Source organism: Hydra vulgaris, chromosome 09, assembly GCF_038396675.1.
Source record: "Hydra vulgaris chromosome 09, alternate assembly HydraT2T_AEP".
NCBI classification, from domain to species: domain Eukaryota; kingdom Metazoa; phylum Cnidaria; class Hydrozoa; order Anthoathecata; family Hydridae; genus Hydra; species Hydra vulgaris.
The window spans coordinates 31,893,797-31,916,281 of NC_088928.1; the positions used below are offsets into that span (position 1 = coordinate 31,893,797).

Here is a 22,485-nt window from a genome sequence, read left to right on the forward strand (position 1 = left end):
TAAATATCTCGATTTGACCAACATGTCTGACGTGAATCTGCATCCAAAAACTTAGCCATTTAAACTGTTAAAAGCTTTTAAATTTTATTTTCTGTAAAATACAAAAACTGTTCTGTAAATTACAAAAAAATTTATTGTATATATATATCTTTTACTGAAGGACAAAGATAATCATCCAACACCATTAATGTTATACTAATACTGTAAAAAGTTAGAGCTTCAATTTAGAAACTGAGAAAGGGCTAGGGTTTGAGCAGGCAGTATTTAAAATTTATGACCCCCCCCCAGTAAGTGACCGGGGCCCCAGCAGAAAATGAGACTTTTTGCAAACCCGGCTCCAGCCCTGGCAAAATTATAAAACTTAGCAGGGATTGATAGCCGGAGCTACAAAAAAATTCATAATACTTTATATATCATAATTTTATGCTTACATTTACTATTTATTAAATACTGGAATATATTTATATGATTTAAAACTTTTTTTTTTACTGCAAACAACCACTATTAAGCTATTAGTTACTTTAAATAGAAAATAAGTTAAAATACTAGGAAATGGTTATTTGAAGACTTAAAAAGTTGTATGTTGTATAAAAAAGGAAAACATGAAGATAGGTGAGAAGGTTTTTTTGATGTGCAAGGAAAAAAACTGAATTAATAAAAATAAAAAAGGGACAGATACAGTAAAAAAAAATGCAACTTGTTGAATAAGGAGCACGAATGAGTTTTGGTTTATCATAACAGAGATGATAGTTTGTTTGAATGCGTTTTGATTTATTGTAGTAGAGATGATAGCTTGTTTGAGCATTGATCATGATAGTATTTGTAGAAAAAAGAAATGCAAGCTTACAACGATGGGAGAGTGGCTCAAGCTTGGTAGATAAAACAGGTCTAATTACATTTACAATGTGTTTTTAGACTTTGTCTGAGAGTAAGAGGATTGTTATTCATCAATATAGGAATGCCAACATTATTGCAATATTTTTTTGCAGTAAATAAATGAGTTTTGTTGTCTAACAAAAATTGTGAATTTTAAGTCCAGAATTTAAATCCATAAGACACTGCAAGCCTTAGGTTGTTACAGAAGAGAGATCAGATTAAAAATCGGCTGCTTGTACTAAGCAATCAAAAAGTGAAGATTTTTTGTCAAGGCAAGAATATAAAGTTGAGTTTTCAGCAAATAGAGCCACTTTAGATGTAAAATTTTCATGAAGATCAATATTGTAGATAAGAAACAATACAGGAGCAAGGATAGAACCATGTGGTACCCTTAAAGTTACTTGAAATAAAGAAGGGTGTAGACTTTCAAGAATAACTTAAATACTGCAGTTAAAAAGAAATCAATTAATATCAAAATCTTTATATAAAGAAACTGGTAATAGAGTGAAGACTAATTATAGGATAGTTGGAGAGGTCAAAGTGTTTTCTAGAGCTTTGAAAAATCGTAACCACTTATTTAGCACTTTTTAACAATTTAACAAAAATTGAAGAGAGTTCTGAGGAACACTTTTCTAAGACTATAATGGAAATCTTGTCTGGGACACAAACTGTAAAAGTTTTTAATTGAGAATTAACTTTAGCATTGGAAGCCAGAGTGATTTGGATGTTTCACAGTGGGTTAATTTGTTTAACTGGCAGGAAGAGTGTGGCCATTAGATTCAAGAGTCAAATTAGAGTAAGATTTCTTTGCAAATAACTCTGCTTTATTCTGGGGAGAAGTAAAAAGATCAGACCCATGAATTAGAGATTAACTGTTAGACTTACTTTAGTTGATAACACTGTTGAAGACTAATTTTACATATTTATATAAAATTTAGTATTTTTATGGTGTAGTATTAGCCGAAAGAGAAGATGATCATGATGATGATGGTAATGATGATTATGATGATCATGTTGATCATAATGATGTTTATATATGCATATATATAAAAAATAACATAAATTTTGAATAAAAGAAATATACTTTAAAATGTATAAATGCTTATGCAGCCCTGGTCACAAACCTGGCCCCGGACAAATATCAACCCTGGTCACTTACTACTCCCCCCCCCCCAACAAAAAAAAACTTTAGGTATTTCAAATATTCTATTTGAAATACCTAAACCTTTTTTTTTTCATAGAGTAGCCTTTTGTATTTTGAAGAAAAACTTACTTTGTGAAATAATTCTTAATTATTATGTTCTGGTTAAATAAAATGTTTTGGTAGCAATATATTGTCATTTTTCTAATATCAGATTTTCTCATAATTTACTTTTTACTTTTTCTATAACTTCTTTTAAATGGAACTATATATTCAACATTTACTTATTATGTCAACATTGTTATTATTATGTCATGTTAACATTTATAACCTTTTCTGATTCTAAAACTTAATTAAAGTTAAACATTTTAAACTTTAAACTATATTTTAAACCTTAAATTATAAAAAACACTCAACAACAAACTCAGTTAAAGTATTTTTTTCAGCAAAGTACTATTTTACAAAGATTTTTTAATGTTAAAAATATATAGTGGCATCAAATTTTTAACAAAATGTCAGTACACGGCTTTTGGTTGCTGAGTCAATAAGATACCAAACCTTTTCTTTAAAATAAATCTGTATTTAGAGTTTTTATCATCAGGTGAAAACCTAGCTGGATGTGCAGATAAAGTTGGTTTTCCAGATGGATCAACTTTCTCTAATGTATAAATGCGTTCACCGTTGCTGTTTAGATAATACATTAAATGCATTTTTAATGATTATAAATCTAAAAATATAAATTTTTTCTAATTTATACCAAGACCTTTAAAAAGCAATATGCACTAATTACTTTAAAAACATAAACTAATTACAACTAAGTATCAGAATGAATATTTTCTATTAAAAAGTTTTTTTATTCAAATAAAATATTTTTATTATGACAAAAAAAATCTTACATTTATAAACAGAGACAAATATTATTAAAAAAACATATTAGCAATACACTAAAAAACAACAACAACAACAACAAAAAAAAAAAAAAAAAATAAAAAAAAAAAAAATTTTTTAAGATAATATACATATATATATACATAAACTATTAAAAACTTAGAATAAATACTAAAATTAAAATATAATATAAATTAAAATGTTTTTGCAGATCACTTCTGCTTTTGTTCTCGAAACATGATATGGTCTGGATTTACAAGCTGTTCCCAAGGTTTCTAAATATAAAAGAAAAACATATGTCATTTTTATTCATTAGTTTTATGAAGAAAAACTTCAGAGCATATTTCTGAAAATGTAAATTATAAAACATTTAAAATATCTTAATTCTTTATTATCATATATTTAATTACTATAAATATATAGATAATAATAATAAGATATAAATACATATTACTGCATTATTGTTGATATTCTTATATTGATGAATGGCAACAACAATACTGAGTCCTCTACTTCACAACTTGCATTATCTTTTACTACTGACCTCTCATGAAAACAATATATACAATCAATACTAATATAAATCTACTGCCTCTTATGGTTTTTTTTCTTTACTGTGCCATTTTCTTACTTATGTTTGATTCAACTTTAAAAAAATCTATTTTCTTGAGTTGGTCCTTCATGTGCTGTCTTTTTCTAATATAGACTAGGTCCAAAAAATAGTCTTTTTAAATATAGACTAGTTCTAAAAACATATCATACACATAGTTGGAATTTTTATTCTTCTATCTCATTGTTTTAAGGTTGTATCTCTTTCTCTTTTCTACAAAAAATACCATTAAATTCAGTTCCATCAATCAAAACTCAATCTTACATTACTCATCATTAAGGAAAATTATATTCTTTTGCAAAATAGAAAAAACAGTTTTAATTCAAAGCATTATCAATAAACTTCTTACTTGTATTAGGCATTTCTAAAACTGAATTGTTTTTGATTCATTTTCTGTATATATGATCTTTATGCACTATATAGCATAATATTTTTAGTTCAATTGCCTTAAATAACTGACATTCATTATGATCTCACATAGTTATAAGGTTGCACCTCTCTTTTTTATATATTTTACTATGATCACTGCTGTAAGTAATGCTTCCCCTACCAAAGCACAATTGACTGTTACTTTTATCACTTCTTGCCATTCAACAAAGTTGCATCTTTTTACTGTAATTGTTTATATTTAAAAAATTTTAGAATTCTTTTTGGTATTTACTTTCTTGATTTTCTTGACTGACTCAACTTTCTTGAATAAAATTTACATTTTCTTAATTTTTTTGTTGCCCTTTAATATTCTTTTCTAAAATCTTTTTTAAAGGCTATGTAAGCAACAGTATATATACAACCATAAGTTAGCTATTTTATACATACATACATGTGTGTATATATATACATATATATTTGCGTGTGTGCATATATATATATATATATATATATATATATATATATATATATATATATATATATATATAAAACCCTCGATTTTAGGAAAATTAAGGTCAGAAAAAACAGCTTTTTGTTTAGCATCAGGTCGGCACAAAATTTAGAACAAGAGCTTGACAAATTGACGAAGGTAGGAAAACTCACTATTAAATCGATAGAAAAACAAAACGTCAAATGTCGACATTTGCTTAAAAACTTGTAAAAGCGAATGCATTATTTTACCATTTTATTGATTTTATTATTAGTGTAATTTAGAGTTAATGAAACTTTCGTGCTTCCGTTTTTATTTTAATTGTTTTGTATACTATATAAATAAAAGGTTAAAATTTAAATTTAATTAAAAAGTTTGTTTTTTGTAATTTTTACTTGAAGTAATTTATTCATTTATATTTAAATAAAACGTTCTGCTCTTCTCTCGGTTTTTTGAAAAATTTCATTTAAAAGCTAATTAAAACCTTTGTGTTATCGTTTTTAGTGTATTAAAACGTTCTTTATTCCATTTTTATTTTAATTGTTTTGTTTACTATTTAAATAAAAGGTTCACATTTAAATTTAATTAAAACATTCTTCTTTCTGTTGGTTTTTTGTAATACTTTATTCAGAAATTAATTAAAATGCTTGTTTTTTCTTTTTAGTTTTAATTATTTTATTTTTATTTAAACAAAACTTTGTTTTTATTTTTATTTTTATATAAGTTTTTACTCTATTTTTATTTAAATAAAAAGTTCTGTATTGCTTTTTTATTTTAAATAACTTATTAAAAATTTAAATAAAAGGTTCATTTTGCTGAAGAGTTTTTAAAATTATTTTGTTCAGAATACAATGTTTATTTTTCTTTTTTTAATTTTCATTAGTTTATTAAGAATTTAAATAAAATGTTCTTTATTCTGTTTTTAATTTAAGTATTTTATTTAGAATTAAAACAAAATTTTACAACTTATTATAATAATTTTATTTAGAATTAAAATAAAACGTTTGTTTTGCTGTTTTCATTTTAATCATTTTATTTAGAATTTAAATAAAACACCCATTTTGCTGTTTTAACTTATATGAAATAGCAAACAAAGCTAGGTTTTGAAATTCTGAGGTCGGTATATAAGTCCTGACATCAGACACTGTGAAGTCGGCATTGCTGAATGCTGACCCTAATTCTGAGGGTGGTATATATATATGTGTATATATATATATATATATATATATATATATATATATATATATATATATATATATATATATATAAACAAACACATATATATACACACATAAATATATACACACACATATACAGTTCTGTGAATATGTTTTAGACTACTTGTATAATTAGATGCATTTACAATTTTTTCCTATAAAATTTTTTTTAAAGCATACTTAAGTTTAATAATATATAAGAAAAGTTGAAAGAGTATATTATTTTAAATAAATAATCGAAATTGATGAGGGAACATGAGGGATTTGTTTGTTTATTTATTAAAATGATCGGTCATAATAACTAAAGACCAAAAATAAACTGGTTTAAAACTGATTCATGTTCATACTCCTTCATTTTTTGTTCTTGACAGTATAGAGTGCAATCTTAGAATGAATTTAGTACAATAATTATCAATTTTAGTACATTTTTAAAAAAATGTTATTTTTTATGAACACAGTTAAACAAATAGTTAAAAATAATTAAACAAAGTTATTAGTTTTCATTTTTACATAAATTAAATGTTTGTTTTGATTTTATATGTTTAGTTTGCATTTTTAGATTAATTAAATGGGCAAAATATCTTTAATAGAGACAAACAGTTTAAACACGGAGGAGGCTCTTTACATCTTCATCTGGAGTGATTTGATCAAAATAGAGGGGCGACTCACCAGGGAACGTTATGCGGATATTCTAAGACACCATGCTGTATCATAGCTACATAGTCATAGCTACATTTATTGATCTCTGCTGTGTTGACACGTCAATATCTTTGCACTTCCTATTTACCTTAGCAACAAGCACATGTTTTTTTAGATAAATTAATATAACACATTGGAAAGTTGTTTATCATATTTTAAGCATAGGAAACAAGACAGTAGAGGTAAGTGATGTGCCTTCATTGTGATATTAATGTCATCATTATTAATTGGTAGAAAATATGTGTTCATTAGGGTGGCTCTTAAAACAACATTTTTGAAAAAAACCTGTTCCTACCCCTTTACTTTGTTTTATATAATACTAAAACACTAGGTTTAAAATTTTTTTGAACAAAAAATTATTTTAGGGGTAGCTCAAAACCCTTAAAAATTTGACTGGTCCCTAAAATTTTGAAAATAAAAGTTCTTCTAAAGTATGTTAACCTGGTACTCAAAAGAAGCGAAATTATATAAAAACTTTAAAAATAGTAATCAATTTACAAAAAAATAACTTTTTTCTAAAATAAATGCATAAAAACTATTGTTTTTAAGCTCAAAATAAAAAAAGTCATTAATTTCAAGTTTTAAAAAAATAGTTTTTTTAAACATGCTTTTTTTGTAAAGTGATTACTGTTTTTGAAGTTTTTATATAATTTTGCTTCTTTTGAGTACCAGGTTGACATACTTTAGAAGAACTTTTATTTTCAAAATTTTAGGGACCAGTCAAATTTTTAAGGGTCTTGAGCTACCCCTAAAATAATTTTTTGTTCATAAAAAATTTTAAACCTAGTGTTTTAGTATTATATAGAACAAAGTAAAAAGGGTAGAAACAGGTTTTTTTCAAAAATGTTGTTTTAAGAGCCACCCTAGTGTTCATTATATTACCAATCACATATTGAGTCAGTATATACCATTTAAAGTCATTTAAGGACATCTAAAGCCCGATATGGTTACTGAGAACCAGCAGTAAAGGGTAACTATTGAGTTTTAAGCTATTCTCCACCAAGTTTTTTTACTTTAGCCAATTTTTTTGTGTTTTATTAGCACCTGCTTCCATTTTGACAGCTTCACTATCAGTATTAATATTATTTTGTCTGTTTTAGTTTAATTTAATGATCTAATATCAGTATTTTTTGTTGTAGAAAAAATGGTAAAATATCGTCGCTTGTCCCAGGAAAAGCGCCTTCGTGCTGTTTTCATGGCAGAAAATGGTGAAAATTATAGTAAAATTGCAACAATTCTTGGTCCTACTGCAAGCGGCATCAGGAAAATTGTTAAGAAATATCAGAATTCAGGTTTTACAGCAGACAAGGCACGTTCCGGAAGGCCAAAGAAGACAACGGCTCATACCGATCGGGTGCTGGTCCGCATGTCACTTCAGGATCGTCGCCTGACTGCACCACAACTAAGCCGGAGACTGTCGGAGGAACATGGAGTTAATTTGGTCTCCAGAACTGTGGGGAAGAGACTACAAAAAGCCGGATTAAGAGGGTGTGTGGCAGCAAAGAAACCTTTGCTCTCTGCCGCCAATGTCCGGCGACGGTTGGTCTTTGCCAGGGAGCACAAAGACTGGACTGTCGAGGACTGGAAAAACGTTATTTTTTCCGATGAAAGTTTATATCAACTATTCTGTGGGGCAAAGAGACTGATTGTTAGAAGAAGAGTTGGTGAAAAGTTTAAAAAAGACTGCATTGCACCAACTGTGAAGCATGGCGGTGCAATGCAGTCTATGATTTGGGGGTGCATGTCTGGACACGGGGTAGGGCAGTTGTATCGGTGCATTGGGTCCATGAACCAAGGCCAATACATTGGGGTGCTTCAGGACTCAATGCTACCATCTGCTGATACTCTGTTTGGACAAGGAAATCGGTTTATTTTTCAGCATGACAATGCGCCATGTCATAAAGCAAAGAAGGTAACCAATTTCCTTCGTCAAAATGGAGTAGACGTGCTCGACTGGCCTGCTCAGAGTCCAGACATGAACCCCATCGAGAATTTATGGAGTGTCATGTCTAAGAGCATTGAGGGAAAGAAACCATCCAATTTGGATGACCTGTGGGTATTGTTACAAGGCGCGTGGAACAATATCCCACAGACAACAATCGATGGTCTTTTTGCCTCAATGCCTAGCCGTATGAGGTGTGTGAATAAAGCTCGTGGATACCATACCAAATATTAATACAACAATGTTTATTTTACATATGTGTTCACTCTGTATATAGTGTTCAATAATTTAGATAAGAAAACATACATCTCTTAAAATCACTTTCGTTAGAACCTCTTAAATGTAAAAAATGCTAGATTCTGTCAGATTTGTCCTTACTTTGTGCCGCCACTGTATTTATGCAGAAGAGCAAAACAGAAATCAGTTATTTTCAAAAAACCAACTAAACTATTTATAATTAGAAAATAATATTTTATGGATCAAACATATAATAAGTACTCATATATGACATTTATATTATATATAAATACACACACACACACACACACACACACACACACACACACACACACACACACACACACACACACACATATATATATATATATATATATATAAACACATATATAACAAACACATGTATATAAACACATATATTATATATTTAAAAATAATGATTATATATATATATTTAATCTACAAAAAATCCCACTAATATTATATGCAAATAAACCAAGCGCTTAAAATAAAAGTCTTACCAGCTCCATAAGAATTTTAACACCTGAGGGAAGACCTTTCTGAACGAACTCTATAAAAAGATCTGATTTATCAGCACAAAGATCAGAAACCTCAATTATTCGTTGGTAGTTTTTAAAAGCATATTCTACTTGTTTTTGATTACTATTATCTTCTGAAAGAATTTTTGCTTTAACTGTCTCTGGTATAGCTGGCATACTAAAACTAAAATATTAAACATAGCTAAACAGTAATCAATTAGAATGCTACAACTAAACACAGTTTGTTTAAAATTTTTTTTTATCTTATCATGGGTTGAATTAAGCGATTGTGAATTCAGATATCTAAAAAAATATCTGGTGTTCAAAGTTTTAGTTTATGCAAAACCATATACATTGTTCTCAAGGGGCGAATTAAATTTTTATTTTAATTTTAAGTTATAAAAAAACAAACAAAACAAAAAACTTATGACTAGAAAAGTAATAAGACTCTAGTCAAAAAAATTATCAATAAAAATTTTTTATTGGTTGATTTCAAAATTAATGCATGTTTTTACGGACCATTAGTAAACATTTTAGAAATGCTAAACATTTCTTATAAAGTACTTATTTGTATAAGTTCCTGAAGTTTTTACTACTATTTGAACATCCCACTTTACTTTTTCTAGATGCTTTTCTACTTCAATTAAAATTTGGGATTACTTAGGTTGTTTTAACAAACAATGAATTATAGAAGTTATAAGTGCATTATAAAAGTAATAACACTATTATAGTGTTATTACTTTTATAATACAGTTAGTGACTAGAGTGTTATTACTTTGTATTTGTAAGTTTATTGCAATGCATTGTTTTTTATAAATTTCTTGCTGATGAATTTATGTTAATTCGCTCCATGAAAACAAAATACACGGTTTTGCAACAAAAATTTTGAGATCAGATCTTTTTCCAGATATCGCAACTTGTGATCCCATAATTTAACCCTTGCTTAAGTTTTATGACACTACTTTTCGAAAACAAAATATTTAAACATGAAAGCTTTTATAAAACACCTTTTTGAAACTTTGACATCAACAATTTTAGCAGCTTTAGTAACATAATTAGCATAAGTTTGAAGGACAGCTTCATCAGTCGATGATAAAGTTAGTAATACTTTAGGAAAAGACATTTTGTTTTCCTTCTCTTCCTCAACCTATTTAACATAAGATGTTTAATTTTTTCGATTCTTCTTCAATGAACAAAAAAACTTTTTAAATAAAAAAAAATTCCATAAAAACAACTATTGAACTCACAAGCTTTCCACCAATGTATTTTTTTTCACTAGTACGCTCCTGAGTAGCATATTTTTTATTTAACAAAATTATAGGAACCGCTATAAACAATAACATTTAAAAATTTCAAACATTTCCTATCAGATTTATAAAATATAAAATCAATCTATTTTAAAAAAACATCAAACAGTAACTGTAAATTTTACTTTTGTCAATACCACTTGGAGAACTGAATCCATTTTTCAAATATTGAATAGTTGCTTGTAGTGCTCTGTACCCCAATGCAATATTTTTCATTATTAAAGGCTGAAATAAAAACTTCTTCTATTTAAAATATAATTTAATTTACTTTTAGACTAGAAGGAAAACTAAAAAAAGCAGGTCTCAAGAAAGATCCAAGGGGCGGCAATGTCCGGCACCTATTTTGACCCCTGTATATATACAGAAGTCAAAATAGGTGCCAGACATCGGATAGATATCAAAGATATATATGTATATCTTTTGGATATCAAAAGATATATATATTTTTTTGGGCCAACTGGCCTTAAAAAATTAAACATCAACTAAAAAAATGATTCTCAAGTAGGATGCCAACCTGAGTTTCAAAAGAAACCATTTATTAAAATTTCAAAAAGTAATCATATTTTATAAAAAAAAAACACCACCAAAAAATATATTTTTATACTATAAAATCTAAAATAACTATTTCTATTTTCTTTCTCCATTTAAAAAACTTTGTTTTGATATTAGGGACCCATCATTTCTTTCAAAGCTATGTGGCACCCCTAAAATATTGAAAAAAAAGCAAATTTTTTCAATTTAGTATCATTTGACTATATATAACCCAGAGAGGTGTTAAGAGATTATTTATAAAAATGTGCACCACCCTAATATATACCTTTAATTAAAAATCTTTATTATTCAACCATTTTTATTATAAATTTATGATATGAAGATATGTAAAATTAATAAAGAGAAATACTATATAATAATAGTACTACATAAACAAAAAGCAAAAAACTAAATGACTGTGTTTATTGAGCAAAAGCATATGCTCTACATTAATATTAACTAATTTAATAGACAATTGTCTCAGTATACTTTAACAAATATTCATAAAATAATAAATAACTTTTATTGAGTAAAACTTTCTTTGATGAATGTTATTACAATAATTAAATAAATAAATGTATAGAATATAGTACAATAATACATTAAAAATATTAATAAATATATAAAATATAGTACACAAATACATAGAATATAGTAAATAAATACATAGAATATAGTACATAAATACGTGGAATTTGGAGTAAAAGCGGGTAGAATAAAATAAAGGATAGAATGAAATAGTTATGACAATGTTTATTCTTTTGCTACTATTTATTAAATAAACATTTTGTAAATTTTTTTTGATCATGTTGTGGAGAATCTTTTTCTGATATCTGTATAAGACAATATAAAATAATACAAAATAAATTTTTAATTTAATACAAAATAATTTTTTTCTATGAATGGTCAAATTTTTAGCCAGTAATAATTTTTTTAATTTTTTTTTTGTTGAAAAATGGGCATAAAACTCTCAGAAGTGAAATTTACTGATGATGAACTCAAAACGTATCCTTGTATAACTTTTTACATCGGTCAAGAACCTTATTTTAAAATTAAAATTACTATTTCTGGTAAAAAGTTATAAGTTAAAAACAAGTGTTGAATTATTGGGTTGAATGAAATACACCATTTATTTATTTTGGCTATTCAAACAGCCTGTTTATCCTATATACAAGTTGGACATGTCAGCCTAAAAGAAAACTAAGAAAACAAATATATTAAAAATTAGTTTTAGATTTACTATAAATACGATAAATTAAATATGAGGGTAGAATGAAATATTTTTTCCAATTAAATAAAGTTTTTTAAGAAACTTTTGAAAAAAAATTATTTGATATTTATATATTTAAATACATCTCAAAATTTTCTACAACAAAAAAAAAATTAAAAATCTTTTACCCACAAAAAAAAAAAAAAATTAAAACGCATTTACTCAAGTACATAAATTTAGTACATAAATACATTACCAATTTTTTTTTTTGCTTATTAATTATTTAATTAGCTAAAAAATACTTTATAATAAACTAATTTATAACAATCTTTAAACAATATTTATTTAAATAATATTTTTTAACAAATTATAATTGTAGAGTAATATAACAAGTCTATATTTGAGTTTATTATAATTGAGTGAAGAAAAATATAACTTTTTTGAAAAAAAGTAACCTATAAATTGTTTTGGTGAGCCTACAAAACAGTATACAAAAACTATAAGTGATTTGCCTAAAAATTGCAATCCTTAATAGATAAATTACCAAGATATCAATTACACTCTAAAAAAAAAAGGTTGAAAATTCTACTTTAGGTAGAACTTTCAATTATACTAAAATTATATTTAAAATGATTTGTTCGTTTGGCGTAAAATTATATTTAAATAATTTGTCATACAATTTTCTACCTTAGAAGGTAGAAAGTCATACATTACTAAGGGTATATATCACATATTCTACTTTAAAGTAGAAATTTCTACATTTTTTTTAGAGCATACTTATCATTGGATTAGAACAGTTCTAAGCTCAATAAAACATGTTAAACCAATATAATCAAAAAGTAGTTGCTAGACATTAACTAAAAAGACACTGAAAACTAACAATCTGTAAACCATTTTTTTAAATTAAACATGAAAACTTCAACACAATTGAGAAACTATTTACATAGGAACCTCTATTGCTCCCTGGTTCAAATAGTTTTTTTTTTTCATTTTCAAGTAATTGGTCAATTTATAAACATAATTAGTAATCATAGACATGCATATGTCTATGATGTACCAATGTTGCCATGTTGTAACCATGTTGTACCAAAACTGAAAAAAAGCAACATAAACTTTTGTTTTGCTTCTAATAAATACTTATCTTAACTTATGAATTCTATGATCAATCATAATCTGTTATTTTAATTGTAGTTTAAATGTTATATGTTTTGCTTGTGTATTTCATATAAATGTTTGTTATATATTTTGCTTGTGTATTTCATATAAAAATATTTGTTATATGTTTTGCTTGTGTATTTCATATAAAAATATTTGTTATATCTTTTGCTTGTGTATTTCATATAAAAATATTTGTATAACCAAACATATTTACAATGAAATCTTTTTCTATTTAAAAGCTTATTAACAAAATTATTAATTCATTTATAAAAACATGAAAGCATCTGACTATATATCAGCCACACTATATTTATATACAATTAAAATTTTTATTAAATATTTTGCTTTTGTTAAACTTCTCGTCTCAAATAATTAGATCATTTAACAACAATTCATTATAAAGAATAATTGAAAACTAATCAAAGCAAATTCTACAATATTAAAAAAAAAAATTGAATATTTACAAAATTACAGTTTATTAACAAACAATATATGCAAAAAATTATAAACATGTCTTTATTATTAAACATTTAAAAAACATTAAAAATAAAATTCATAATGATTTAGATAAATTGAAGCATTCTATTGATGAAGGACATTCAAAGTGGACCACATGAAAAACCTAAAATTAAAAAAAAAATCTTTTCAATATCTTTTAAAAAATAAATGCTAATATTAAAACCCACAATATTTGGCTAGATATTGAAACCTACAGTATTTGGCTAGATATTGAAACCCACAGTATTTGAGCAGATATAAAAACCCACAATATTTGGCTAGATATTGAAACCCACAGTATTTGATTAGATATTGAAACTCGCAATATTTGTGTAGATATTGAAACCCACAGTATTTGATTAGATATTGAAACTCTCAATATTTGTGTAGATATTGAAACCCACAGTATTTGAGTAGATATAAAAACCCACAATATTTGGCTAGATATTGAAACCCACAGTATTTGAGTAGATATTGAAACCCACAGTATTTGAGTAGATATTGAAACCCACAGTATTTGAGTAGATTATTAAAAAATATTCAAGACTTAATGAATTATTTAAAATTATTTAACAAAACTTTATTCTGTTTTGTGCTGATAGGAAAATTGTAAGAAATTTAAACTTGATCTTGAAACATTTTGATATTATTGATGTTTATATGAACTTTAATATTTTATTAAAATTTATTAAAGCACATAAACTTTTTGTATTCTACTAAAAAGCAAACAATTTAATCAAAAAAGTTAATCTTTTAATAACCTTATTATGAGTATATATTATTTACCAATATTTTTTGACAGGTCTGTTTAATAGCAAATTAAACTATTGTTTTTTTTTGCCTTTTTGATAAGCATCTTATAATCATAATACCGTTTATAAATTAATTTTTTAGTGTGCTAAGCACAAAGACTAACACATAACTTGTATATAGATTTTATATAATAAAACAACATTATTAGTCTCTCAGAGTAATATGATAAATCAAAAAATAGTTTTATATACAAATTAAAACTTAAATAATCTGGCTACCTCATTAACAGTATTTTTTGTTCCTACAATTTTGATAAACGATATAACCTCAGGTTCAAAAATCATATTTTGCCAACGCCTAAATGTGTTTTAACATAATATACTTAATTTTTATGATATTTTATCTATGAAATTTTAACTTCAAAAATTTGGAGAAAATAACAAAACTTACTTGCATAATACATTTCTTTTATCAACAACCATTTTCCAGTTTTTGCAATCAAGCGACACTTCAATGTAGAAACTATAATCACGATCATCACAATCCCAAAGAAGCATTCTAAATGTAATACATTGATACACAATTTTATATCAATACACAACCCCAAAAAAAGAATTCTAAATGTAATACATCAATGCACAACTTTATATCAAAACACAAAGCCTAAAGAAGCATTCTAAATGTAATACATCGATACAAAATTTTATATTAATACACAAAAGCCCAAAGAAGCATTCTAATGTAATACATCGATACCAAATTTAATGTCAATACACAAATAGTCCTAAAATCTAATGTAGCCTCTGTTAATAAATAAGTAGTTACAAAAAAAATTCTTTTGAAAGGATATTGATAATGAGGAATTATTTTTTTTCGTATCGAATTAAACAAAACATTAAAAATCTTCAATGTTCATTTGGCAAGTACTCATTTAAAAATAAAGCATTTTTGCTACGAAATTAGCTCTATCAAAAATAGCACTTGCAAAAGGAGTGCTTTTGCTAAACAACATTCTGAAGTCCATTACCATTTGTTAGCTAAATGAATAGAATTGTAAAAATAGAACATTTTTATGTAACAAAATGTTCAAAATGAAATGGTATCTTCAGAATTGCAAAATATTAACAATTTAAACTTTACTTTTTGAAACAATGATAAAAATCTTTATATAAAGTTTTTGAAATTATTAAATTATTTCTTTCTAACTGCAGTATTAAAGTTATTCTTGAAGGCCTACACTCTACTTTGTTTTAAGTAACTGTAAGAGTACCACAAAGTTCTATCTTAGCACCTGTAATCTTTCTTATCTACAATAACAATAATCTTCATGAAAAAACAATAATCTTCATAAAAATACAATAATGTTCATGAAAATTTTACATCTAAAGTACTTCTATTTGCTGACAACTTAACTTTATACTCTTGTTTTCACAAAAAACCTTAACTTTTTGATTGCTAAGAACAAGCACTCGGTTTTTAATCTGATTTCTTTTCTGTAACAGCCTAAGGCTTGCAGTGGCTTGTGGATTTAAACTCTGAACTTAAAACCCACATTTTTTTTAGACAACAAAACTTATTTACTTACTGCAAAAAATATTGCAATATTGTTGGGATTACTATATTGATGAATAACAACCCTCTTACTCTTAGACAAAGTCTAAAACCACATTGTAAATGTAGTTAGACCTGCTTTATCTGCCACGCTTGAACCAGTCTCCTATTGTTGTAAGGTTGCATTTTTTTCTTTTTTCTACAAATACTTTCATGGTCTATGCTCAAATGAGCTATCATCTTTATCATTTTGATAAACCAAAACTCATTCTTACTTGGTTTCTTATTCACCAAGTTGCATACTTTGATTGTATCTGTTCCTTTATATTATAAAAACTTTTATTAATCCAGTTTTTTTCCTTGCACATCAAAAAAATCTATTAAATCTACCCCAAATTCATGTTTTGCTTTTTAATATATCCTACAACTTTTTAAGCCTTCAGTTAACCATTTTCTTGTATTTTAACATATCCTCTATTTTAAAGTAACTAATAACTTAATATTGGTTGCTTGCAACCTTGTTGGAAGTAAATTAGAGTTTAAAAATATATAAATATATGCCAGTATATAATATATAGTAAATAAAAGTATATTATAATATAAAAAGTATTAAAATTTTTTTCTAGCCCTGACTATCAACCCCTGCTGAATCTGATAAGTTTGGGAGGGCCGCGTTTTGCAAAAAGTTTTTAGCCAGGGCTGAGGCCCCAGTCACTTCCTACTTGTGGAACAGTCATTATCAGAAAAAAGCTAATGAAACATGTCATAATAGATGTATTTAATTATGTTTTATGAACTAAAAATGTTCAAGTAAGTACGTAACTAAGTGCTAACTATTTATTGATATTCATAAGCTTCGAATGCATATATAAACTTGTATAAATAAATAATTCATAATATGTACTTTTAAAATATCATTCAACGAACAAGAATTACAAAATGTAAACAACATGAATGACACTCACATTTCTACATTTTAAGAAAAAAAAAAGAAAAAAAAAGAAAAAGAAAATTTATGGGATGAATATGGGATCATGTAGATAACATGCCTATAATGAATAGTAAATTTGTTATCTGTCAACATTGCAACAACAACTTATTAGTTGATCAATTATTTTGATTTGACAATTTTGAATTATAAATATGAAATAAATTGACATTTTATGATAAAATTATTTAATATTATTTATATTTGGGTTATTTAAAAAAATCTTACATGTTAAAACCAATTAATAGTTGGTTTAAAACCAATTAATAGTTGGTTTAAAACCAATTAATAGTTGGTTTTAATATTAAAAAGTTGCTCTAGCTATACTTTTTTAGTAATAAAATTTTCTTGATTAAAATTAAAAAAAAAAAAACATACAGAGAAATAAAAAAAACATTGAGAAACAAAATGGAAACTAAAGATGTTGTAAAACAGTTTTCACTGTTGATATTATCAAGACTACAAAACAAAGTATCAAAAAACAAACAAGATTATAAAAGACCTATAAACATTTGTTTTTTCTAGCACAATGATAGTGATTATAAGACCTATAAACATTTGTTTTTTCTAGCACAATGATAGTGATTATAAGACCTATAAACATTTGTTTTTTCTAGCACAATGATAGTGATTATAAGACCTATAAACATTTGTTTTTTCTAGCACAATGATAGTGATTATAAGACCTATAAACATTTGTTTTTTCTAGCACAATGATAGTGATTATAAGACCTATAAACATTTGTTTTTTCTAGCACAATGATAGTGATTATAAGACCTATAAACATTTGTTTTTTCTAGCACAATGATAGTGATTATAAGACTAGTAATAAAGTTCTGAAAAATACCTGAATGAACTAATCAAATAAGGTTGTGCCAGTTGAACAATTATGCAACCACTTCCGATATGATGGCAAGTATATCCATATTCCCAATCATAAGCTTCTGTCTTACCATCAATTAGTGCATTTGGATTTCGACTCACACCTTCTATAACTTGAGCACTTGCAGTTACTGATGCTACATTACACGAAGGAACTAAAAAAACAACATCAGATAATCTCAAATTATGAAAAGAAATAGCTTGCTTGTATGGTGCTAAAGAGGTCAACAATTTTTCTTAAATTTTATTTAAATTCTTATCAATAAATTTTAATACTTTTATCTAATTTATAAATTTATAATACCAGTTAATATTTAAATAAGATTTTTTGATATACTATCCTTAAGCTCAACAAACTTGACGTCTATTTCTTGACAGTCAAATGTTAAAAAAGCAATGTTAAAATAAGTTTTTATTATAGCTAATGAAAGATAATTTTGGGCAACTAAGTTTTTTTATGAAATATATTTCTTTTATTTTTTATGAAAAATATTTGTTAATATCAAACATTTTTAAAAATGTAATATTAAATTTAAATATTTAATATTAACAAAAAATAAAAGAAAATAAGCATTCCCTCATAGTAATAATAAAAAAGAAGTTAATAACACTTAACTTGTTTTGCGGTAATTAATATTATTGCAGTAATTTAAAAAAGTTAATGCCTTAAGTTAATTTTATGACATCAAATTCACATTAGGCGATTGCGTTAAGCATTTTTTATTTAAAACAAGTTCTGTCACATGATATATATATATATCATGTGACAGAATATATATATATATATATATATATATATATATATATATATATATATATATATATATATATATATATATATATATATATATATATATCTACATCATGCAGTAAATCATCTGAGATATGAGAAACATATTGAATCACATTTGAGGAAATTATTTACTTTATAATAAACTACTGCTGGATGCAATGTTGCTTGAATTTTGTTCCACTGAAAAATTTGTACTTCGTCTTGTACAATAAACTCATAATTTTCAGAGAAATCACAAAGGACAATGACCTCAGTACTACTTAACTCATTCTTTAATGTCCTTAAAAAACAGCAATGTATGAATGTTTTTGCAATGTAAAAATGAACAGTAAGTTTTTGTAACTTATTTATTAGAGTATTAATGAAGCTAATTGTGATTTCTGTTAAACTTTCAAGCTCAGATCAGTCTTGTTGTCTTCCATTGTTTGCAATCTATACAATAACTACCATCTTCATCAATATCTTCTTGAGTGTAGGGCTCATTTTCAAAATAATGTCTTAATATAGAATCTACTGGACACAAATGGCAACAATGCATCATGCAATTCTTGTTAGCCCCACTACAAACAAGCATATCGATTTAGTTTATGATAAACCTTTGATAACTTAACTGCACTAATCATTAACTTAACATTTTGTTTGTAGGTATGCATACAGTATGTGTGATCACACACATACTGTATGCATACCAGATACTCCTACTGTAATGCATCATTTTGAACAATTTGAGCAAAAGTTAGAAAAACAAGTTTTTATATCAGGATAACTGGTTTTAAACTTAGCATACAGTAAATACACTTACGTAAAAATAAGATATTTCCTTTCCTTTTTTTTTAAGGGTAAGATTAAATACCATTTTTCTGCAGCAGTTTGTGTTATATCTGCACAATACAATTAGTAACATTAAACTCTTTTTCAATTCATTTGTTAGACCAAGATATTGGAACCAGTGTTAGTAATTGAATTTTCTGATTTCGAGTGGAAGTTAACATTTTTCTTTAATTTTTCCTATAAGTATATCCATGTCAATTGCTTTACATTTAACTTCCTTAGATAATTTAATAAAGGAACCTTATTGGTTTAACTGATCAAGATCTTTATTAAAAGTCCTTGCAATAACTAACTTAACTGTTTTTTGAACATGTAATGATTTCTTTTTACCAAGAGCAACTCTTGAGTGATGATTTACAGCATACACTTTAAGAGGACTTATGTTCATAGCTATCAAAGAAGAAATTAGATTTAAGAAGTTCATTATCTTCATCTTCATAAATCTGGCTGCAGTTGTTTCTCCTGGTCTATCATTCATAAATGACATCAATTTAATTTTACATAATGGCCATATCTTTTCTCCAGGAATAACATAATACCTATGTTTTTTTTTAATTTTTTAGCAAGTTGTATATTATTTTCTTTAAATCCTTCTAAAAATACTACTGATAATTACTACTTCAGTATGCAAAAAAATCTAGTATATATAATTACAATATAGTTTAAAAAAAGTATTATGGTTAAGTAAATGGATCACATCAAGTTAGGTGGATTGTGAAGTAACGTTTTAAGTAAACATATTGATGGACTTGAAATTTTCTTAATATAATTGGATTTCTCATGTTTGTTTGTGACAAATTCCTTTATTTATTAATCAGATTGAACATCTTTCTTTATTATATTTTTCCATTATTAAATGACAATTTTTCTTAAATTAAAAAAAAAAAAACTTTCAATACAAATAAATTAGATTCAAAAAAGAATACCCCTACAGTTTTTTTGTAATAAGGAGTTGGTTATATATAGAACCATAGGAAAGATTTTCAGAATCATATCTTTCAGGCATCTTAAGATATACTTCTTTTTGCACGGGGCATCAAAAAACATTTAAAATGTGTTACACCATTTTGAAATTGAATTTTCAGAAGAGAAGCTTTAATTTTTTTGAGTTTTAGATATCATTTTTTTGTACCTAGCTATTTTAAAAAATAGCTAGGTACAAATTTTCAATAATATTGAACAAGTATTTCATAAATTAAAGCTAGTTGTTTCATATAATTAGCGTAAAAAATAAATGGAGTTGAAAAAAACAAAACAATTAAAAAAGAGATTGAGAGTGAGTATCGATGTCTCTGAAATTGTAAGTAGTCAGACACTAAAATTTAGAGTGAAGTTTTTTTTATTAATATAAGCTTTAATTCCAAAAATTATCAAAATCTGAGATGGCATGGTGCCGAGCATAAATAGAATTGAGCTGGAATGATCCTTTAATAACACAAATGTTTTTTAAAAACAACTTCTACTTTATTAAGATTTTTTTACTACTTGCTTAATCATAATAAAAAAGACGATTTGTATTTGAAACTTAAACGTTTTAATTTTAAAACAAAAATATTTTCATTTACTAATTTAAAACATTAAAAACATATGCATATAAAACAATAAAGCAAAATTAAATGCTTGAATGAACAATAGAATTTTCCGGTATTCTTCAATGTGATTAATATTCTTTTGTAAACAAACAAAATCGGTTTCTGTCTGCGTGACTTAGTAATAATAAAATTTCTTGCTATGTGATTTACATTTTTAAAATCATAATTTTAAAATGTAACTTTGTAAAAAACCTGCAATATGAAAATTAATTTAAATACAAGCTACTTTTTACAAACAAGAAGTGTGTAGTTCAAACTTCAGCTTGCTTACTTTATGTATTTTAACAGCCTTTCTTATTTTTTAGACTGTTGTGTGGATTTAAAAATTGCCTAATTTAAAATGTTATATTGCACTAATATATATATTACCGATTATTCCATTTTTTACATGGGTTAATCCACTTGTATAGAAGCATTGAAAAGTGACCAAATGAAAGTATCTATTGATTGAATTATTTGTTCCCAAAACACGAATATACCTAAAATATAACCATAAACCTGTATTTGTTATTATATAAAATATTGTATTGCTTTGTTGAAATCTGCTATTAGAAACTTCATAAGGATTTTTTTTATAGAACTTTTATCAACGTTAAAGTATACAATTAAAAAAAAAAAATCAAAAAAAAAACAAACTTAAACTTGAACCTTTAGTCAGTGCTGGGCATATTGGATATTCTATCACACACAAATTACACTTTTTCACTTCATTTCCTCTAAAAATTTTTTCTAGGTACACTTGTAACGAAAATTTGCAAAAGATAAAATTTAGAGTAAAATAGAAAGATTTAAGAAAGATTAGTAAAAACCTTAACAAAACTTAATAATTAAAAATTTGAAACTTTGATATTTTCTAATGTCTACAAAGCAAATAAAACATAAAAAGAAATGATCAATTTTTAGGACCAATGTCAATAGAGCAATCGCACATCATAAATGACACAATTAATAAACTGATGCACTACATCAACAGGTCGAAAAATTATTAGCTTTGAACTATTAATTGAAACCCTTTTAAATTAAGTTTGAACAATTAACTGAGATGCTTCTAAATAAAAAAATATATTAGCTTTTATGCTTTTATTTTCTCTGGTTTATTATTTATTTATTTTATCATTCAATAAGTTCCTTTCTGTCCAGTTTATGGTTTGTTTATTTTTAATTTTCTCTTACCATGATAGCTATGCTACATCTGAATTAATTGATGATCAGCTTTTTTTGCGCATAAAAAAAGTTTTTTTTAAATATGAAAGCTGCATGGTTTTTTGATGAAGTATATATTGAATTTACTTTTTCTTATAACTTTATAATTTACCTTATAGTTAATAAGGATTATGTAAAAACAAATTTACAGACTATTTTAACCAAACCTTTTATGATGT

General features: G+C 25.7%; 1 protein-coding gene across 6 annotated transcripts in view; it reads right to left on the bottom strand.

Moving 5' to 3' along the window:
• Nucleotides 1-2,923: 2,923 nt before the first annotated feature.
• LOC100203646 (BTB/POZ domain-containing protein 9) overlaps nt 2,924-22,485 on the bottom strand; it is a 29,072-nt gene continuing 9,510 nt past the window's right edge. For 3 of the 6 annotated variants that reach the window (XM_065805380.1, XM_065805385.1, XM_065805381.1), the window contains 9 exons: nt 21,473-21,582; nt 17,853-18,042; nt 14,916-15,023; nt 14,744-14,822; nt 10,441-10,540; nt 10,256-10,335; nt 10,016-10,155; nt 8,991-9,192; nt 2,924-3,180 (listed from right to left, as the gene is read on the bottom strand). In XM_065805380.1, the coding sequence (XP_065661452.1) occupies nt 3,118-3,180; nt 8,991-9,192; nt 10,016-10,155; nt 10,256-10,335; nt 10,441-10,540; nt 14,744-14,822; nt 14,916-15,023; nt 17,853-18,042; nt 21,473-21,582 (1,072 nt within the window). In that variant the 3' untranslated portion in view covers nt 2,924-3,117. Of the gene's footprint in view, nt 3,181-8,990; nt 9,193-10,015; nt 10,156-10,255; nt 10,336-10,440; nt 10,541-13,366; nt 13,837-14,743; nt 14,823-14,915; nt 15,024-17,852; nt 18,043-21,472; nt 21,583-22,485 lie in introns of those variants that run through there. The other 3 variants (XM_065805383.1, XM_065805384.1, XM_065805382.1) reach the window with 2 other exon arrangements.